The following is a 20,289-nucleotide window of genomic DNA, read 5'->3' on the forward strand; positions in this document are numbered from 1 at the left end:
ATATGCTTATGTAATACGCGTTTATCGATCTCGACGCGCACTCGAGGTTAAATATATGCAACCATCACTAAATTCCCTATTCCAAGTCGTGAAACTGGATTACAGAATACTGAATGCCTGGAAATGACAACACTTTCTCTATCCCTGGCACCGCCAGCCCTAGTCCGCCTTCACGACATTCTGATATGCCTCTCCAAGTTTAGCGACACTGTCGCCTTTGAAGCTGAGCAGGACCTAGTGAGATTTCAATTCCTAAAAGTCAATGATATGTGAAAATATATACTGATAAAAACAGCTCCGACTGAGCGCCCTAAATTCCACTAAGACAGCATTCGCCTCCTTTGTATGTGCACGGGAGTCGTTCTTCGAGGCGTACTCGTTCAGCGTGCAAAGGGATGGTCAATCCCAGTATCGGAATTATCCAGATCGGTTCCATTGCCAAGTTTTACTCAAGGTAAGTCAAGTGAAGCTCATTGTGATCTCGTAAGATCATCGGCTAAGAAATCTTGGCATCAAGGCCCTTCTTTCGATCTTCCGTGGAAGAGTCGATCGAAATAAGGATACAGCCGTGGAGCGCTGTGATATGGAGATAAATGAAGACTCCCAGCAAGCGGAGTGTCGTTTGACTGTTAAGATGTTCTGCGGACTAGGTTTGTTTTCGTTTCTTGTCTAAATATTGCTTTTTATCACGTCTGACTCGAATAGGCGTTATCAAACTGTATAAGCTTACTTACGAGCCGGCATCGATTCAGCATGCCGTGTTTGATAGGAGCAAAGCTACCAGCCAGTGGATTGCGGATCCGCGGTTTCTCAGACAGATTATCGAGCATTTCAGTTTATCGGCCGAGCAGCTTGATATGTTTTGCAATGGTGAAAAAGCCGTTTTTACAAGCTTTACAACGAAGATCATGGAAGGGAAAGGTAAATTATCTAAAGAATTCTCATATCTTTACTGACCTATTTATGTAAAACAGAAATCCTCAAACATCCAGTGCATACTTCAGTGTCAGCCGACAAGAGAGACTTTGAAGACTATGTAGTCGAGGATAACATGCATATTGCCATCAACCTTAAAGATTTCAAAGCAGTGGTAGCGCATGCCGAAACGGCAAATGCCTCCGTCACAGCAAGGTATACCCGACCTTGCAAACCGCTCCAACTGGCCTATGAAACTGAGGGTGTGCATGCCGAGTTCACAATGATGACAAGCGGTGAGATTGATGGCGAGGGCACGCCATCTTCGTCACGAAAACCCATTGCCCAACTCTCTCGACAGACCCCTGCCCCTATCTCAATACCGGTGGGTAGAAGTAGGGCGGAGCGCACAGCAACACAAAATACTCAGATGCTCCCTCCGCCATCACGAAATCGATCTATCCGTCCGCTTACTGGTACTTCAACACAAGAAAATCTTTCTCAAAGGCCAGCGATGGATAAACCCCCGGCGCCAGCGTCAGTGGAATTTGATAGTCTCTTTGTTCCTGCGGACGGTGATCATCAATGGGACGAAATGAACGAGGAAGAGCCGCAGGATATCCTTGGATGGGACGCATCAGGCACCCAGGACATGTTCACAGAATCGGTCCGAGATGAAGAGCTCAGTTACCCGAAGCCCAGTACAACAGCTCAAGATGAGATGGGTATTCCACCGACACAAAACATGTCGCAGGTAAGCATCCCTAGGACAATTATCGATGTTTCAGGCAATTCCACTAACACTGCTCAGGTTCGTGATCTTGGTCTCTTCGACTAAGAGGATGGTCCATGGCTTGTTGGATGGCTCAAGCAATAACATCAGCTCATAATCAACCAACTTGTTGCACACCCAGCTCCAACTCTAACGACCTTTTCACCAGCAGCGATAATATCACCTGACAATGGAATCAAGTTATATGAGCCTGCCACATTCCCGTGCGGGTCTGTGTCCAACCCACAATTCCCATGCTCGCCCCACCCAAACACCGCCACTGAACCATCCTGTAATAACGCAACAACGTGCTCACTACCGACAGCCAAGTGAGTCAGAGGAGGAAGATCTGATGGCGGAAGTTGGCCGCGATCATTGCGGCCCCAGGCTACCAGGGTTCCCGCGGGTGGAACAGCAGAGGAGCTATTCGAAGTCTCCACTGGAGCAACACATACATAGACACCACTCCAACTAGCTCCAACATCAATATGCGAAACTGCAGAAGAGTCATTGAGACGTAAAGAACTTGGAACATCCAGTACACCCCATCGATTATTACTATCTCCAAAAACCTTGAGCTCGCCTCTGTCTCGACGCCCTAGGAAGACTGTAAATTCACGACCGCACAAGGCTCCGGTTGTACGGAAAGGCACGCCCTCAACAGGTGACGGCTTCCAAGCTATTTTCTGTGCTTTAAGACTCTCGCCTAGTTGACCCTTGCGTGATGCGCCCCAGCCACAAACATTTTCAGTCGAAAGGACAGCAACAGCGTGCCACATCCCACTAGCCAGTGCAGTAATCTTTGAGCCAGTGGGTGGAAAATTTGGAATAAATGTTCCGGGCACTGCAGTATGAACTTTTTCTCCAAGACCGAGTTCACCCTTTGGTGTCGACCCCAACACATAGACTCTATCCCCAATGACTTCAGCAGCAGAATCTATGGAAATATACCGCACAGATGCAACAAGAATAGAGCCCTCCCATGTCGCAGAGACGAATTTAAAGGAATAGACTTGAGAAGCAGTGGTAGAGTCATATAAAACGACGCGTCGAAAGCGGAGAATGTTTTCTTCTGGTGTTTTTGATTCTGATTCAAGTGTGCCACATCGCCCATCATAATTACAACCTGCTGCATATACATACCCCCGTTTCGTGAGGAGTAAAGTGTGGTTTCCTCCAGCGGATATGTGGACTATTTCATCGTTGTCGGCTGAATCTGGTGGCGTATCGAAAAGACACTCTGTTGGAATTGAGACGTCTTCTGTGCTACCAATGCCCAGTTGGCCAGATCCATTGGACCCAAAGGCAAATAGTTTCATTGTTGCTTTATGTTGATATAGAGCAAGATTCAAGTGGCTGATAAGTACGCTAAAATAGCATCGCCTATTCTCCCGCTTTTGGTCACATGATATACCTGCTTGTAACGCTAACCGTATTTGGATTAGCGCCCGTAAGATCTGCATCTTCACTCCACACAACCAAAAACAAACTATAAAAACATAAAAACATATAATATTCTCTATTATCGGTAACAGAGACTGGAGTCATAGGCTGAATCAGAGCTGTGGGATTATGTGATTTCTGGTTCAACATTGGACTAGGTTTTTAACGGTCCTACAGCCACCGGTGTACCATTCCAATGCCCGTTTTCAAAATCTCAACATTCTTGTTAAACTAACAGAAAATGGCGTCAACCATTTATCCAAGAACGGATTGCTTTCCTTTATAGGCCAGCCAGTGAAGATTTATACATCTACCAAGTTATGTGGTGTCCTTCCACTATCTTCGCCACAGTACTCACGCGTCTTGCCAGCCTACACAAGATAGCAGACTATTTCACTGACCAATTCTGCCTTATCGACTTCGACGAATGTTTCTTAATCTCGTCACCTCCGCCGGACTCAGGCACCCCTGAATGCTACCTTCCGCCTGAGGTATTGCTAGAAATGGAAAATGGTATAGAAAGTGACATCAGCTCCGACGAAAATTATCAATGCTCCCACAAATACCCCATCAGCTCGGCCTGTGACTTATGGGCGCTCGGGTGTACACTTTTCGAGATCCGGAAACAGAATAAACTACTTGATGATCAAGAACCTCTTCTGGCCGATATGGTGCGTCTTCTTGGCAAACCACGTTGGTGGAATAATTGGAAAACACGCAAAAACTTCTTTACCGATGAATAGAAATGCATTAAAGACCCCTCGAGTCCCCACTCGAGGAGGCAGTAGGATGGGATTTATTAGGAGCATATTTCACTTCGTCAGATGATCCACACATCTTCTTGACCACATCCCAGGAGGAATGACAGTTGATGGAAGATCTTCTGCATAAGCTATTGAGATATGATCCTGGGATGCGTTTTAAGTGCTTGCACAAGACTGGTTTAAAATGCCAAGGGGATGACGGCCCGTCTACCCTTATCGGCATCGAATGGAATAATATTTATCTCTCGCTATCTTACTTTTTATTTTGTTTTTATTTTACTTTACTGTGGATAATTTCCGCTGATGATCCTATCTATAATATATTAGCGAAACTGACTATAAAGCATTTAAAGTAGAAGAAGAAGTAGAAGTGAATTATAGTAGGTGGTTGAAGTAGGTGGAGGGAAGTGATGAAGCAAAGGGTCGATTCTCTGAAAACTTTTGGAATTAGACCCCCCAACTTTCCTACTTTTCTCTCCTTCTCCAGCAAATGTCCCTTCACTACTTTCCCAAACTTCTCAAACCGCTTTCATATTCATCTATCGCATTCTAGAGTTTTCCCTGATTAGCCCTCTTGCAATTCCTTAACCCTCACCGTAGTGCTAGCATCCCATAGTAATATGTCTCAAATCAAGTATCTTAGAGAAGCTGCTGATGGGTGGAAGTGAACGTTTTATGCTAGCACATACTCGTCATTTCATATGTTCCTGGAAGGAATTCTTGTCGCAGCAAGTAAGAAACTGAGCGGAATTTTCCGACACCCAAGAACATTACAATGATTCAAGTAAATGCGATTAAGCACTCTATCCAAAGAGAGTCACTTAAGTGAATATTTAATCGGATTTTAAGGATTGGACACGGGAGGTGCACTTCTTTCGCTCTCAAAGTTAGCTCCTAGAGAGTTCAATTTCGTCAACCATGACCTAGACCTAGAGGGATATCATATTGGTGCACTAAAGCCATGATTTTGATTGACTCTAGTTCTAAAAGTGGTGCTATACAGTTATCCAAGCATGAGCTTCTGGAGAGAGAATGGCTACCTCAAGCACGAAAGTTTTGGTCTGATTGATAAGAGTCCAGCGTTCTCCTTAGCACATCAGAGTGACTGTCGTTAAGGCATTTCCTCACTGTCTATAATAACTTCATCCCCGTCGTTGATTAATCATCCGGCAAGTAAAGAGAAATATCGTGGGTGTCCTATGGGTTCTTCCGTCTACGATCTGTAGACACCGCTGAAACTCATGTCTTTGTCCCTAATCCTTTCAATACCATGTTAGAGAAGACTGTTCCTCCAAGTTATCTAGGTATACAATAGTGCAATCAGCTGGAAGCTATCTAATATGATTATCGGCATCGACTGCTATCATGGTGGAGTCTTCATCAACCTCGAATCTCAAAAGCCAAGGACATCATTCGCATTCAAGCATACTAGCCAGGATCAGATTATTTTCCCGATTCAAAACTATAGTATGGATATTTCTTCACTACCTAGGTATTTTTGGAGACCCTCTGGTGACCTTTGCTCGAGGAATTGGTTATGCTTTGGAGATTCGCCTATCGAAGCCACATATAATGCTTATCCTTTCGAATTCAATGTCGCCAAAGTCAAAAATTTGATTAGTATTTGAATGCAACTGGTAGTGCTCCATTTCCCTCTGGTCAGTTAACCAAATGGTATGCCTAAGCATTCTTCCATGGGTAGATGAGTTCAGTATCTGGGTACCATACAAACAAGACCATCAGATAATAAAAGACATCTTCGAGCGATTCAGTACTCCTGAAGTTAACCCATAATACCGTCAACAATTATGGTGAATGATGCGCATGTTGGTATTACGCCAAGAGCAAGTTATCTGATACCACTGGTCGCCGAGCCCGATGCCCTAGCCCTTTGCACCTGATGGAAACGATTTGGTCGAACCGTCCATCAGATGAAGAAAATCAGCACAATCACTGAGGAATGACGGGCGATATATGGGGGATAGTAAATACTAAGGGGACCCCGGTGATACGATAGCAACATCGATTTTCCACTGCTTCTTGACATTTCATATCGATCTCGCACACATGAATTACGACAAGTCTACCTAGAAAAGCGAGATGCAGATGCATTCACATCCTCTTCGCGCTGATCTTATGATGCTCAGACAATTTTGAGGTCTTACTGCTTCAGCGGAATTCTGTATGCCCTGGGATAATCATCATATTTACACTTCAAGATAACGTATATTGTTCGGTAACAACTGTCTCTATGTGCTATTCAAAACATGAAAGACTGATATCGCTATTCTACAAACAGCAGATGTTATACACCCGTTGAGATAATTTAGAAGGGCTAATATAACAGTCAGCATTTCGACAAGCAAAGCAGACGAAAGCAAAATCACTTACGTTGTCCTCAGGGGCAATAGGGTTGTTGTAGTATTTGTCGAGTCCGGGAATCTTCTGGAGGACATCGCGGTTGAGACGGGGAATCTGTTTCTAATTAACATCATTCTAGATGGGGTTGAAGAAGGGCTACCAACATCTCCGAAGAAGAACACGGCGAAGACACCAGCTGAGACACCGAAGGAGCCAGCAAGGGTACCACTAATATGTAAATTAGCACATATACGTCTGGACATGCCAGTGGGAGGTGACTTACACCCGGGTGAGGTCGGAGATAGTGTAGCCGGCAAAAGATGGCTTGATAGCAATCCTACAGCGTGATTTATTAGCTTTGCAGTTCCAATATGTGTTTCGTACTGGTAGAGCCATCGTTGAGATCGGAAGGTGTGCACTGGTTCCAAGTGTACAAATGCGAAGCTATGATCAGATGTGATCAACAGGCTCAGAGCCTTAATGCTGAGTGTGCGCATTGATCCAGTGCAACAGCATAGAGTTCATTCTTGAAGATGCTGAATGTTGTATCTACTTGCAACGTTCTGGGGAATCGAAGATCTGGGTCTGAGGGGAGTCTTACTTGGGTCCGAAAGCGACCTGGGCGGCGGCACGGCGGAGGGTAGGAGTGAACTTTTCAATAGTAAGTCAAGATGCACAGTAATAAATTGTCCCAGAAGTATGGTTGCATGTTCCGCGCCTGTACCGTTCAGCTTGCATCTGGTGACGCGATGGCCCCATTGCGGCGACCACCGGCATCTGTTTACAAGGGATCGGGACGGTTATAGCTGGAGATGTGAAATATTGAGGGTTATCCAGGAAGTAGAACGTACCATTCTGAACGGAGAGGAGAGATTATGATATTCAATGGAGAAAGTCGGCATTCGACGTTCAGGAAAAGCGGAAGCCCCCGAGACGATCACGTGTCATTTGATGGATTGACCAATAAGCGGGCTACAATTAGTCCAAATGACGAAGCACAGAAATTGCTGCAATTGCTCTTTAACGATTGACCACCATCTTCATGCTATCACCATAAATATAAATAATTGCCAAATTTTTGTTGATTTGAACAAATGAATCAGTTAGAATAAAGGAAATATGCGCTTCACACTCCAGGTCCAGAAATGCAGAAGATTCGAAATGGAGACCGCAGAGTGAAAGACAGCCTGGATACAATCAAATACATTTTAGAAAGAAAAAAATTAATAAGAATGACACTGCCAAACACCGGAACTGTACATCGGTCTCATCAATCGACTTTTCCTGTCGAACCTCCGTTCAGGAATCCCTCCTTGCCATCCAGTTGGAAAAAGCCGCTACTAGTACCAGCATTAGTATTGCCCAGGATACCACCGCGGGCAAGACCGGTACGACGCAAAATGCGGCCACGTCCAAAGAATGTGGCCAAGGCCACAGTAATGCCCAGCAAGATGAAGAAAAGAATAGGGTGATTGCCGATGAAGGACCGGGTAAAGAAGAAGAAAGATTCAAAGGTGCCAATGGTGGACTTTGGAGACAGCTTCGGTGGGGAAGCAATGACAAGAGGAATGGTTTCGAGAATCGAAGTACGTGAGGCCATGATTGGAGCTCCGCTGGAGGCAGTCTCCCAGTAACGGCGGTTCTAGTATGAAGGTTAGCATCAACAAAAAATGTAACGACGGAAATTTATAAGCTTACATCTTGATCATTGATGATCACACGATCTCCATTCTCCACATCAATGCCGTAGGTTGTGCGAAGCCAGCGCTCCCAGAAATCACCGTCTACCCAAGCAAATGCTACGGGCTTCTTATCATCCTCGCGGATGGTAATACGCATGTTCTTAGCGGCTCGCAGAGCACGCTGGTCATTGCGGTCATCGGCTTCCTCAATGCGTAGTTGCTTGGCATCGCGGAGTTCTGATCGTTCAAGGCGGAAGAGCTGGATCTGCTTGTCCATCCATTCGAAGGCAGCCTCTTTCAATTCTCGCTTGGATTGCTTGAAATCGTCGGAACGACGGCGGCTAAGAAGGCCGAGTACAACGTATTTTCCATCCATAATCTCACGAGCATTGGAAGCAGTGAGCTCGGGAAGTATAGGAAGCCACACGCTTTGCATCCAGTTCAGGACTTGCCGAAAATCTCTCATATCCTTAGGAGCGAGGGCATTGTAATAAGTGGGTCGTCCTTCACGGACTACTAGAAGGCGGGGCCAAGTGGAGATCTTGAAGCGATCGGCAAGAGCAGCGCTGCTAGTTTTGACAATCCGAGCATGGCCCACAAGGCTTAAGGTCAGATGGTCCATGGCCTTGTAGTCCTCAGATGTGGTCGCGTCGTCGTAGAAATACAAGAATAGGACTTCCTCGGTTTCCTCAAGCTCTTTGAAAGTAGCGGCATCCACATCTTCAATAGTGGAGCCGGGTCCAACTGCCTTCTTGGCGAATGAGAGAAGATCACCCAGACCACGCAGGCCACTGTATTCGACTCTCTGGCCACCACGGAAGAAGTAAATGGTCGGATAAGCATTGACACGCGCATCTTCGCAGAGTCTGGTTTCGATTTCGCAATTGACTTCACCGATGTTGAGAGTATCTTTCATCTCCTTGGCCATCTCGAGCCAGTTAGGTGCCAATGCTTGGCAGTGATGGCACCAGGGAGCGTAAAACTTGATGAACCATGAGTCTTGAGTAGTGGTCACCAGTTTCTGGAAACTTTCGGCAGTGAGAGGAACCGAGAGACCCTGAGGGTTAGCAGGAGCCGGCTCAGGCTTATCCTTAGCTTCAGCCTTATCCTTTGTTTGAGTGAGATCACCCGATTTAGAGTCTGCAGAGCCATCCGAGGGTTTTCTGTTGGTGGTTAGCTCGTTGTGCTTCTCGCCAGCCTGGATACCGGCAGCGGGGTCCTTGTCCTTTGCAACGGGATTGTCAGGCTCCGCGGTTGAATCAACCTTGTTGGCGCCAACTTCGGGCAATTTGACACCCTGTGTGGGGCGAGATCCAGGCTTCTTCGCCTCGAGTTTCTCCTCGACAAGTTTGCTCAGCTCCTCCAGCGATCTCACACCGGTAGTAAGTTCCTTCTGTTGGCCATTTTCGTAGAAGCCGAACTTTGGGTAGGCGTCGATTTTCAGTCTTTGACAAAGGTCACCTTGGGCGAGACAATTAATCGATGCGAAATGGAAATTATAGTAACCGGTGAAGGAGTTTGAGGATTTGGGGTCGATGGGCTTTCCGGAGGCTGGAGACTCGGGGTTGGAAGTCTGATAACTATGGTTAGAATGGTATGCAAATACTAGAAATCAAAACAGTCGCTTACATAGTAGTATTCGTACAAGGTCTGATAGATAGGTGCGGCCTTTCTACAGTGACCGCAGGTAGGCGAATAGTGTTTCACCATCCTAAACTCATTAGAAATATGGAAATCCCCTGTGTTTATTTTGACCTACCATGTTCCCTCTTTAGTGAGCTCGTCAAAATTGTCAGACGTTAGCTGGAGCAGTGGAGGGACGTCTAAACCATTAAAAACTGAAGGGATCTCTGGATCGACGCCACGACCTCTCTTTTCAAGCTTCGCAGATGCGGCGGCCAATGTTGGAACGGCCAACACTGACAGAAGGGACCATCCCAACCAAGATGTCTTCATTTTGTGGGGAAACAATTGTATGTCTCAAAAGAAGGAGGTACAGTGTGAAGTTTATGTTATGCCGTAGGATGTTGTGAATGATGTAAAACGAGGGACGCTGGTCGTAGTACCGTCACAGGTGGTACATTGCACACGGGGGCGAAAACTAGCTCCGAGGGGCGAAGGGAGAAAATATGAGAGAAAGACCAAGCCCTGAGTTGTAGAGCATAAGATGAGACCTCACAACCTCCGCAATAGTCCAGACAGTCGCGTGCGCGTATGAAAAGGGACCGCGGGAAGGAGGGCAATTTCCCCCTGCCAGAGTACTTCATAATGGCAACACGTTTATCCGCGCCGGTCCGACTTCGAACTTCCCGCTCCATCACCCTGACCAATTGCGCCCGCTCCAATTCATTATTCATATCACCACCACAACAATGCGGTCTACACTTCGACTGTTGGCCAATGTCAAGCCCCGGTACTTGGAGCCTTTTGCCCCGACTGGATTGACTGGCCTGGTCACTCACCCGAGTCCCCGCCCGACTTTGATCTATTTATATACCTCCACCTTGCAGAAGCTTCAGTCTTTCCCCGAGAACTCCGCCTACCGTAAATCTGTCGAGGCATTGAGCCGTCACCGCCTGCAGATCGTCGAGTCCAAGAAACCCCAGGGCTTTGATGCGTGGTTGGAGCGCGTGAAGAAGACCGTCGGTGCCGAGCCCGAACGGTTTGCCCAGCTCCAGCGCTCTGACGGTTCATTTGCCTACGCCGCTTCACAACAAAGAGATGGAAGCGACATCTCTCGTGGTGAAGAATGGGATGGCGAAGGCTTTGCTGCTACCACCGAGGGCCCGACCCGCACCGCGGAGGAAGAGGCCGAGTGGATCAAGATCATTGAAGAGGGCAGCGAGACTGCGAAGAACGAATCAGACTTCCACGAGGTCCACATGAAGTGGGAGAACGAGCCCCCTCTGGATGCCGAACAGTAAGTGGTTGATACTATGAAGTATATATATTCAGTACTAATCAATTTCACAGAATTTCTCAGATTGAGCGTGAGATTGGTGCCGGTCTCATCGAGGAGGTCATTCAGGTTGCAGAGGCTGAGTTCAATCTTGTTGATGAGCTCCACAAGTCCAAAGTGTTAGTACACTTCTAAGATATTCTAGATCCTGGATCTGGTTCAAGCTGCTAACATACATCATAGGTGGGAGGAACTTGAGGTGAAGCCACAACCAGGCCAGTGGGAATACTTCGAGCGCGGTAATTAGAGCTTTTCTGGAAAATGGTCTGAGAACCTAGTTGCTGTATCTTTAGAAATTGGAATGTTTGAATACACCTTTTATTTATTTTAACACTTTCAAGGTTCCAAGATTGAACCTATTGAGTTCTCGAAGTATAGATGCTGTGATATGTAGGACCATACCTACTGCCACCCTGCAGATTACAGCTAAATTCACAGGGCTGAAATCCTCATAACTATCTCAATCTGAGACCAAAGCTCTAGATAACAGACTCTAACATACTCCATTTAGAAGTATTGAATTTTTCAATATAATTTACCTATATTCCGTCATGAAATTGGATGCCTCTTGGCAAAAAGGAAGGCGGTGAGAGCCAAAGCGGGAATCCCTTGTGGACACATAGATTGTCCCTGAATGATCTCCAGCTCACTTCCAGCCAGAAAAGCTGTTTGTTTTTCCTAATATTTTCCGTTGAACCTGACCGCTCAGTCCTGATTTACTGGTCTGTCTGAGCGTCCCGCGGATTTCTCCCTTGCTCTCGCAGGCTCAACGCCGCATCACACAAACATCAACTCAACCCCCCACACAACATGCGGCTCGATATTAAGGTACGCAGACACCGATCAATGCTGTGGTGACTTCTTCCGACAGATGGGGCCATAGTTGCATGATCAAATTTCGAGGAATTGGCATAATTGCTGACTGGTATCGTTACATATAGAGGCAGCTGTTTGCCCGCTCGGAGCGGGTAAAGGGCATCGATTTCCACCCAACAGAGCCATGGGTAAGCTTATATGATTTTCTACTGCTTGGGATAGACTGTACTAACATATCAATAGATTCTTACAACACTGTACAGTGGTATGTCTGAGCAGAAGAAGCCTCCACGAGGTCTCCATGTACTAACACTCGTGGGCAACAGGTCACGTATACATTTGGTCATACGAGTCACAGGTTCGTCTTGAAATTAATATCAGGCGCGAAACAAATGCGGCTGACATTATTTACTCCTAGTCAATCATCAAAACCTTCGAGCTCACAGATGTCCCCGTTCGTGCCGGTCGATTCATTGCGCGAAAGAACTGGATCGTTTGCGGTTCAGATGACTTCCAGCTTCGTGTTTACAACTACAACACTTCCGAGAAGATCACCTCCTTTGAGGCACATCCTGACTACATTCGTTCAATTTGCGTCCACCCAACTCAGCCCTTTGTTCTTACCGCCTCCGATGATATGACAATTAAGCTCTGGGATTGGGAGAAGGGGTGGAAGTGTGTCCAGGTCTTCGAGGGCCATGGTCACTATGTGATGGGCATGGCGATCAATCCTAAAGATACCAACACCTTTGCGTCAGCCTGTTTAGATCGAACTGTGAAGATCTGGAACCTGGGCTCTCCTCACGCCAATTTCACCCTCGAGGCTCACGAGACTAAGGGTGTCAACCATGTCGATTATTATCCTGCAGCTGATAAGCCGTATCTTCTCACCACCTCGGATGACAAGACCGTTAAGGTCTGGGACTACACCACTAAGGCGCTCATCGCAACCCTCGAGGGCCACACTAGCAACGTTTCCTTCGCTTGCTACCACCCTGAATTGCCCGTCATCATCTCGGGTTCTGAAGATGGAACAATTAAGATCTGGCACGCCAACACCTATCGCCTGGAGCAGTCACTAAGCTATGGTTTGGAGCGTGCATGGTGTATTGCTCACCAACCAGGCCGACAAGGGGTCGCAATGGGATTCGATGATGGTGCAGTGGTTGTCAAGATGGGTCGAGAAGAGCCTGCCGTCTCAATGGACGGTTCCGGAAAGCTCATCTGGGCCAAGCACAGCGAGGTGGTATCGACTGTCATTAAGGGTGGCGATGCTAGCTTGAAGGATGGCGAGCCTCTCTCATTGCCGACAAAGGATCTGGGCACATGTGAAGTGTACCCGCAAACTTTGTCTCACTCCCCTAATGGACGATTTGTTTCCGTTTGTGGAGATGGCGAGTATATTATCTACACTGCTCTGGCGTGGAGAAACAAGGCTTTCGGCCAAGCCCTAGATTTTGCCTGGGGTGCAAAGGACAACAGCAACGACTACGCTATCCGCGAGTCCGCGACCAGTGTCAAGATTTTTAAGAACTTTAAGGAGCAAAGCGGTGGTCTTGATGTTGGATTCCAAGCTGAAGGTCTCAGTGACGGTGTTCTGCTTGGTGTAAAGGGCCAAGGTGGTATTGGTCTGTTCGACTGGGAGAGTGGTAATTTGGTCCGAAGGATCGAAGTTGACCCAAAGAATGTGAGTTTTAGATCAAGAGATCAATCTTCTTATCGACTAACCAAAGTTTTTTAAAGGTCTACTGGTCTGAATCTGGAGAGCTAGTCACACTTGCTTGTGAAGACGACTTTTACGTCCTTCGCTACTCTCGAGAGAACTATATTAATGGCATGAACAATGGCGAAGCCGATGAAGACGGAGTCGAGGCAGCTATTGAGCATGTCGCTACTATTAATGAGTCTGTCCGCACTGGTGAGTGGGTTGGCGACTGCTTCATCTACACCAGCTCCACCAACCGCCTTAACTACCTTGTGGGTGACCAGACCTACACTATCTCCCACTTCGACCAGCCCATGTACATTCTCGGCTACCTTCCTCGGGATGGCCGAATCTACCTGTCTGACAAGGATGTCAGCGTCGTGTCATTTGCCTTGTCCCTCAGTGTGGTAGAGTACCAGACAGTAGTGCTACGTGGTGATCTAGATACAGCAGCAGAGCTGCTCCAGGATGTGCCTCAAGATCAAATGAACAAGATTGCCCGTTTCCTCGAGGGTCAAGGGTACAAGGAGCTGGCTCTCGAGGTTGCAACCGACCCAGAGCATCGATTTGACCTGGCTCTCTCACTCAATGACCTCCAGACTGCCCTTGTGATTGTTCGTGAGACCAGTGTGGACTCCCCGCACAAGTGGAAGACTGTTGGCGATGCTGCTCTAGCTTCTTGGAACCTCTCACTGGCCCAGGAGTGCTTTTCCAACGCCAAGGATTTCGGTTCTCTCTTGTTGGTGCATACAGCCAGTAACAACCGCGAGGGACTCCGTACTTTGGCTACGCAAGCCTCTGAGGCAGGTCTTCACAATGTTGCCTTCTCGACTCTATGGTCTCTCGGTGACGTCGATGGCTGCATTGACCTTCTCGTCCAGACTAACCGCGCTGCCGAGGCCGTTCTTTTTGCTCAGACCTATAAGCCCTCTCGTGCACCCGAGCTTGTAGTTCAATGGAAGAGCTCTCTTGAGACATCAGGAAAGAGCAAGGTTGCCCGTCTGATCGGTGTTCCACCCGGTGCCCCGGACACTATTACAACTGATGATGATCTTTTCCCCGAGTGGGATGAGTACATCCGCATCGAGAAGGAAGGTGTTGTTCCTGAGCCTCCTTCATCGGAGTCTTTGATTGACATCCACGCCGATGATGAAACGGAGCCCGCGACCGCAACAAATGGCGGCCCTGAGGTCGAGGCCGAAGTTGAGACTGAAGTGGAAGCAGCAGAGGAAGAGTTGGCCGAGGCTGAAGCCGAGACTGAGGAGTAAAAATATCAACGCCTGTAGTCAGGACATGCTCAGGTAATGCGTTTGATAGAGAGCATTTATTCTTCTCGACGTCATGAAGGAAGTGGATTCTGAGTTGTGAGCGGCGTCTTAACGTGTGTCCAAATTCCCTATTCTTCTTGTCCCTTTTCCCCCCTTTATTCTTTCTATGTTCTTCTACTGCTGTAATTTCTGCTGCTACAAGTCTCGATTTCGACGGGATGTTCGAAAGTGAAAGGATAGATACAAGGTATTAGTATTCTCCTATTTCAATTTTATGCCAAGCCTTTTCTCATAATTCATCGAGGTCCTCGCGCCTGTATATTGGGAATTGAAGATATTATTTGTACTTCCAAGGCTTCTGTTTAATTCCAGTTCACGATCCCCATAACACCGTAATATAAGAGGGGGCGAAAATGGCCGAATTATGTCTCGAATTCAAGACCCACTCATAGGCACCTCTTGCCTATCACTAGGCAGCAGGCTCAAAGATCTTAGGTTGCCCCCTCCCCCCAGTTATGGGATTCTCTACCTTACTACTCTGTCTGAATTGCATCTAGGTAGCCCCTCAGATAAAGAAGATGTATTTAACTAGTGGCTTTCCACCCAGGAAACGCTCTCTTCCTTTCCTCTTCCACAGTAATCAATCTTGAAATTGACTATCTTAACCCTCATCATGTCATTGATCCCTCTCCCAATCGTAGTCTGTGCCCTAGATGATCAGATCGGCAGGCCCGTGTCAGAGCTACTGCTCCCTAATATCGAAGGTCCGTTCCGCATCCAACTTTGCAGAATACCAATGTTGATTTAAATCAGTAATCCATTTCATTCAGAGTCTAGAGGCAGCTCAACAAGAGATTCCCCATCTTCTCGCCGGCAACGATCCCAACTCCCCACATGCCAACAACGTTGGCTCTCACAACTATCGCCCAGTACGATCTATCATTTTCGGCCGCGGGTTCGACCTGAAGGACATCGAAGAGCTCCGGCAAAAAGTCGCTGGCATTGCCCTCGAGCCTGTTATCTGGATTGCCGGTGACCGTAATCGCAAGCTGCCGCCTGGTGCGCAGCCTCCTCCGAACTACCCGCAGATAGTTGCAGCCGTTGCGTCAAATTTGTTGAATTCTTGGATTGAAGAGGGTGCATCTGAGGATAAGATTATCTTGTATCAGAAGCTGTAGACTGGTTTCCTAGGTCTCTGATTTTCCTAAGATCAACTATAGTTGATATCGCCTTAAATAGCGATATCACAGTACTGAGTACTAAGGAGAGAAGAAGTCTACTAGGTGTTAATATCTTGGCTCTATTCAGGCCACCGAATTACCGTGGCCCAAGAAATCAACGTTACGGACCAAAATCATCCTACAGGAGTTATTGTGGTGTTTTGGCCACTGCCATATCTTCCTTCTTGGAATTTTGGAACCGGACGAGGCTTGGCAACCTTTTCGTAAACTTCCATGAACCGCAATAGAGTCTCTTCCTCGTCCCTCTTGGCCACTAGACATATACCGAACGGCCGGTCATTGTAGCGAAGTTGTCCTATCGGGACTGTGGCGACAGGATACCCTGATCCTATTAGCAAGAGTAAAGCACACACTTGATGAGTTCTTACCTGCAGCAGCAGCATGAACACACAATGAAGAGTCTCCAGGAGCTGCCAGAATATTGATTTTCTCCATATCAAATAGGTCATCCAGAATATCTCTAGCGGCCCTGCGAAGGTCCCGTGCCAGTTTCTCTATCTCTTCTTTTCTCTCAGTGCTGTCCATTGCCACTTCTAGATCATTCTGCTCGGTGAATGCTGTGTTATGTTAGTAATTATTCACTATAAGGTCATAGGATCGTATCATATCTGTCAACCTACGAGCTGGAAGGGCTTTTTCGCTGTTCTCTTTGTTGAACTTGACGATATCTGCAACGCTTGTTATAGAGCACTCGTCAAACGATTGAATAAATTTTGGGATACAGATATTCTTGAAGTCCCAATCTAGAAATGGTTAGCGACCTTAAATTTATCTGGTACTTCCCCACACCTACATGCGATTGGCAATATGGTATTCGGTAAGACTGAGGGGTCCTTGCAATGAATTGAGTACTTAACAGAGCAGCCATCGCTTCGTAGAGTGGAAACTGTCTCTTCGTATTCATCTACCTATAATCAAGTGTTAGAACTCTATACTTTTTGATCAAATTGAGACGAACCATTTGCTCTATTGTGCCCTCAAATTGTGTACAAAAGTCTGGTGACATGCTCCAAACTTTTGGGTCCAGGAAGCCCACTGAGAGACCTTCCCAGGAACCAAATTTAGGGGAGTTAAACGGGCGACTGAGCAGAATCTCAGAAAGAACACGAACGTCAGCTGTTGATTTTGCCATAGGGCCTGGACTGTCGAAGAACTCTGTCATGGTGTATAGTCCAGTAGTGTCCTGAGCTCCAATACTAGGTTTGAGTGCATACAGACCAGCGCGTGTTGACGGAGTTACAATGGAGCCTATGGTCTCAGTGGCCATGGCAAGAGGGCTAAACCCAGCAGCTACAGCGACCGCAGAGCCAGTGGATGAGCCCCCAGGCGCCTGCTTAGTATCAGTATAAATGAATAAAACTCTGCATATTTCATCCTCTCACTGAGTGTCCGAGGATCTTCTCATTATCCTCTATTTTCCCTACATATGGTGACAGAGTCTGACCACCATGAGCAGACCAACCGGGCATCATCATGGTCATTTTCATACCGGCGAATTCCTAGAACAGCAATTAATATAATCAAGTTCTCAAGGAAACCACATGTCTACTGACAGTCATGTTCGCTTTTCCCAATATGATCAAGCCAGCATCAATCAGCCGCTGAGTGATAGCCCCATTCCTTGACGCCTTGGCTCCGACGAACGCATATGATCCAGCCGTGGTGCTCATGCCTAATTCCGAGGCAGTGACAAAACTGTCTTTCAAAATTATGGGAATTCCGTGAAAGGGTCCCCGGATTTGCATTTTCTGGCGCTCCTCATCCCGAACTTTGGCGATCTTGAGGACCTTGTCCCGCGGGACAGGCGAGATCAGCGCATTAAGCGCAGGCTCATAGCGATCGATTTGTATTAAGTATTGCTCGACAATTTGCGCGCTCGTGATCTTGTTTTCATCAAGTAGCTGCTGTAGGTCGACAGCGTTAGTTGTGAGGACGTTGAAGACCATTTCTGCCTGAAGCTTGGGACTTAGGGTAAGGGGCTGTGAGGGAATTTGAAGCGAGTGCCTTTATTAGTGAATTTTATTTTAGCCAAGTGCGAGCACGTACTTTTTTAAATCTTTTATTTTAGTGCCTAGCTAGTTTCTAAGTATCTATTTTCATCTAGGTAATCAGTAATATATGACATATGACTTATGACTACTTCCGGATTGGACGGTCATTCGCTATTATACGTGGTATTGAATTCTAGTTGAGCTCCCAGCCCACATACTAACTGAAACTACTTTTCCTCAGTATCGAATACAGCATGCAAATTCACCCAGTCTACAAGCTTCGGATAATTTCGACACTTATGCGGGCGTCCTCTGCTTTCCACCTTCCCACCTTGACTTGTTACTAAATAGTATGGAGTCACGTCACTCTGACATGCAAAGACCATTCTCAGCGTCTCAATAGTCTGCGGGTCTTCTCTCCACCGCTGAAAGAGGGCAGTTTGCTATAGTCCCAATGATCTCGATAAATGAACTGCCCCACAATATTCTGTAGGAGTCTCTATCAGTTAGGCGGTCTCAACATCGACCTCGCCGCGACTTACCAAGCAATGGATCTGATGAGCCCCTTCTAAAAGACCACCGACCCCAACATCCATCCATCCATACTTTAGTCCGAAGGAAGTATTGTATTACAGCTTCATTGACTTCAATAAGTACTGCATTGCAATTTTACCATTTATATACGCTCCACTCCATACCAGTCCAATTTTAGTACGTTGCTCCAGGCTGAATACCCAGTCTGCCACCATCAACTACATGGACTGAGCCTGAACAGTATGCGCCTGCCTCTGATGCAAAATAAAGGACGGTTCCCGCAATCTCCTCGTCTCTGCCTACCCGTTTCAGTGGTTGCATCGTCGCCGGCATTGATCCCTCGACTGTGAAATCCCGATCGCCGAGTGTAGCGACCATCATTTCCGACCGAAAGGCTAGTTGATACAGTCATCAGTTAACTTTGACGCTTTGCAAGGTATACGTGAAAGGAATGAACTAGTGGCGGGGGCAAGTGCTGGAATCGTACTTCCTGGAGTAATCGCATTTACTCTGATCCGATATTGGATCAGATAGCTCGCCAAACTTTTGCTCAAGTGAGTCACTGCCGTCTTACTCGTTGTATAGGCTATTCCCGCTTGCGGCCACGCCCGATAAAAGGCACCGATCGAACTCGTCACCAATACCTGACTTGTCTGTTGAACGTTTCCCTTCTGGTTGCCTTTGTCAAGGAGGCCCAGGAAGGCAACCGCCGTGTAATAAACACCAATCACGTTGACTTTGTATACCTCTCCCAACTGCTCCATCGAGGGACCCCAAAGGACTTTCTGTACCTCCTCTATTTCGGGCATCTTGCCATCTTCATTAAGAAGCAATTCATTGTAGTTCGGCCCCAATACCCCGGAGTTGGCAATCACGAGATTCACATATCCTGTTTCCGCTTCGATATGACTAGCCACGTCTTGTAATTTCGCCTTTGATGTCACATCGCACTGAAGGGCGGTGATGTTTCCATGTAGAGCTGTAGCCGCAGCCTCGTCAAGCTTGCCTTTACGTCGGCCAAGAATATAGACCTTGGCCCCGTTGGCTTCAAGGGCGCGCGCCATTACGAGACCAATACCTTCACAAAAATTAAGCCGTCAGTAATCAAAGTGATCTTCTAGCGACGCCCTGATGATGGATGAATAGGATAGGGAGCATACCTGTCCCACCGCCTGTGATAACAGCAACCAAGCCGCTGCAATCAAAAAGGGTGTTTCGAACGAAAGACGTCATTATCAGATATTGAAAATCTAAAGAAGAAATCGACTGAAAGAAACCGCTAGGAAATGTATAGGAGAAAGAAAACATATAAGGGGGGCGCTCAAGCTTATAGGAAATATAGTGATACTACGGACATAGCATTAAGTGCGGTCTTAAGCAGCATATCATGATACTATGACCAAGCTTGGCGGAGCTTGTGATTATAAATATTCTGATGGCTTAGCAGATATGAAAAGTGAATGTAGCTTGGGTGGAGTTCTAGTCCTTCTGACTAAAGGTCAATATGTACATCGACCGAGTTAAGGTATGGTCTTCGGTCTTCGGAAGTAATGGGTGTTCAAAATAGCGTTGGCTAAACGAAATCTTTGAGTCCGCCATCCAATAATAGTGTTCGTGACTGAGCCCCAGATTGTCATATTATCTCAGTTGGTGCAACTTTTTGCGAGTTCTTCCTCTCGGGGGCCCGACGTAGAATTGATTAGGAAGGAGTTCACTGTGGTTTGTAATGTAGGTTCGTCCGTAAAAGGCTGAATTATCCAAGAAGCTGGTAAATAGTTGCCACAATTAAAAACCAATCATATGCGACTGACGAGGTATTGATAGATCTATTACTAGTG

The 20,289-nt window shown here is 46.8% G+C and overlaps 12 protein-coding genes across 12 annotated transcripts; 6 read left to right on the top strand and 6 right to left on the bottom strand.

The window, feature by feature from the left end:
* Positions 1-123: 123 nt before the first annotated feature.
* Positions 124-1,753, top strand: N7495_000219 (uncharacterized protein; the record flags this gene model as incomplete). Its single annotated transcript, XM_057202889.1, has 6 exons — positions 124-237; positions 296-454; positions 518-650; positions 706-921; positions 975-1,669; positions 1,727-1,753. 6 exons carry the CDS (start codon positions 124-126, stop codon positions 1,751-1,753), a joined length of 1,344 nt encoding a protein of 447 aa, XP_057066962.1.
* A 41-nt stretch (positions 1,754-1,794) lies between these two features.
* N7495_000220 (RCC1 domain-containing protein) lies at positions 1,795-3,006 on the bottom strand (the record flags this gene model as incomplete). The annotated part of the gene is made up of 1 exon (XM_057202890.1): positions 1,795-3,006. One exon carries the CDS (start codon positions 3,004-3,006, stop codon positions 1,795-1,797), a length of 1,212 nt encoding a protein of 403 aa, XP_057066963.1.
* Positions 3,007-3,450: 444 nt separating this feature from the next.
* N7495_000221 (uncharacterized protein) lies at positions 3,451-3,873 on the top strand (the record flags this gene model as incomplete). Its single annotated transcript, XM_057202891.1, has 1 exon — positions 3,451-3,873. One exon carries the CDS (start codon positions 3,451-3,453, stop codon positions 3,871-3,873), a length of 423 nt encoding a protein of 140 aa, XP_057066964.1.
* Positions 3,874-6,220: 2,347 nt separating this feature from the next.
* Positions 6,221-6,752, bottom strand: N7495_000222 (cytochrome b-c1 complex subunit 10; the record flags this gene model as incomplete). Its single annotated transcript, XM_057202892.1, has 5 exons — positions 6,221-6,229; positions 6,286-6,369; positions 6,420-6,483; positions 6,539-6,592; positions 6,640-6,752. 5 exons carry the CDS (start codon positions 6,750-6,752, stop codon positions 6,221-6,223), a joined length of 324 nt encoding a protein of 107 aa, XP_057066965.1.
* Positions 6,753-6,788: 36 nt separating this feature from the next.
* N7495_000223 (uncharacterized protein) lies at positions 6,789-7,061 on the top strand (the record flags this gene model as incomplete). The annotated part of the gene is made up of 2 exons (XM_057202893.1): positions 6,789-6,895; positions 6,935-7,061. The coding sequence occupies 2 exons, from the start codon at positions 6,789-6,791 to the stop codon at positions 7,059-7,061; spliced, it is 234 nt and encodes a 77-aa protein (XP_057066966.1).
* Positions 7,062-7,525: 464 nt separating this feature from the next.
* Positions 7,526-9,893, bottom strand: N7495_000224 (putative disulfide isomerase; the record flags this gene model as incomplete). Its single annotated transcript, XM_057202894.1, has 4 exons — positions 7,526-7,897; positions 7,954-9,510; positions 9,567-9,648; positions 9,697-9,893. The coding sequence occupies 4 exons, from the start codon at positions 9,891-9,893 to the stop codon at positions 7,526-7,528; spliced, it is 2,208 nt and encodes a 735-aa protein (XP_057066967.1).
* Positions 9,894-9,949: 56 nt separating this feature from the next.
* Positions 9,950-10,294, bottom strand: N7495_000225 (uncharacterized protein; the record flags this gene model as incomplete). The annotated part of the gene is made up of 1 exon (XM_057202895.1): positions 9,950-10,294. One exon carries the CDS (start codon positions 10,292-10,294, stop codon positions 9,950-9,952), a length of 345 nt encoding a protein of 114 aa, XP_057066968.1.
* Positions 10,295-10,309: 15 nt separating this feature from the next.
* Positions 10,310-11,143, top strand: N7495_000226 (complex I NDUFA5 subunit family protein; the record flags this gene model as incomplete). Its single annotated transcript, XM_057202896.1, has 3 exons — positions 10,310-10,857; positions 10,911-11,015; positions 11,080-11,143. The coding sequence occupies 3 exons, from the start codon at positions 10,310-10,312 to the stop codon at positions 11,141-11,143; spliced, it is 717 nt and encodes a 238-aa protein (XP_057066969.1).
* Positions 11,144-11,706: 563 nt separating this feature from the next.
* N7495_000227 (coatomer subunit beta') lies at positions 11,707-14,685 on the top strand (the record flags this gene model as incomplete). The annotated part of the gene is made up of 6 exons (XM_057202897.1): positions 11,707-11,724; positions 11,838-11,900; positions 11,956-11,977; positions 12,039-12,070; positions 12,131-13,399; positions 13,456-14,685. 6 exons carry the CDS (start codon positions 11,707-11,709, stop codon positions 14,683-14,685), a joined length of 2,634 nt encoding a protein of 877 aa, XP_057066970.1.
* Positions 14,686-15,358: 673 nt separating this feature from the next.
* On the top strand, positions 15,359-15,863 carry N7495_000228 (uncharacterized protein; the record flags this gene model as incomplete). Its single annotated transcript, XM_057202898.1, has 2 exons — positions 15,359-15,449; positions 15,499-15,863. 2 exons carry the CDS (start codon positions 15,359-15,361, stop codon positions 15,861-15,863), a joined length of 456 nt encoding a protein of 151 aa, XP_057066971.1.
* Positions 15,864-16,039: 176 nt separating this feature from the next.
* On the bottom strand, positions 16,040-17,872 carry N7495_000229 (amidase signature enzyme; the record flags this gene model as incomplete). The annotated part of the gene is made up of 7 exons (XM_057202899.1): positions 16,040-16,254; positions 16,295-16,483; positions 16,547-16,669; positions 16,720-16,834; positions 16,885-17,256; positions 17,309-17,425; positions 17,480-17,872. 7 exons carry the CDS (start codon positions 17,870-17,872, stop codon positions 16,040-16,042), a joined length of 1,524 nt encoding a protein of 507 aa, XP_057066972.1.
* A 753-nt stretch (positions 17,873-18,625) lies between these two features.
* N7495_000230 (uncharacterized protein) lies at positions 18,626-19,684 on the bottom strand (the record flags this gene model as incomplete). Its single annotated transcript, XM_057202900.1, has 3 exons — positions 18,626-18,846; positions 18,894-19,529; positions 19,612-19,684. The coding sequence occupies 3 exons, from the start codon at positions 19,682-19,684 to the stop codon at positions 18,626-18,628; spliced, it is 930 nt and encodes a 309-aa protein (XP_057066973.1).
* Between the last annotated feature and the right edge of the window lie 605 nt (positions 19,685-20,289).

This window comes from Penicillium taxi, assembly GCF_028828555.1.
Source record: "Penicillium taxi strain IBT 34144 chromosome Unknown utg000001l_segment0_segment0, whole genome shotgun sequence".
Lineage (NCBI taxonomy): Eukaryota > Fungi > Ascomycota > Eurotiomycetes > Eurotiales > Aspergillaceae > Penicillium > Penicillium taxi.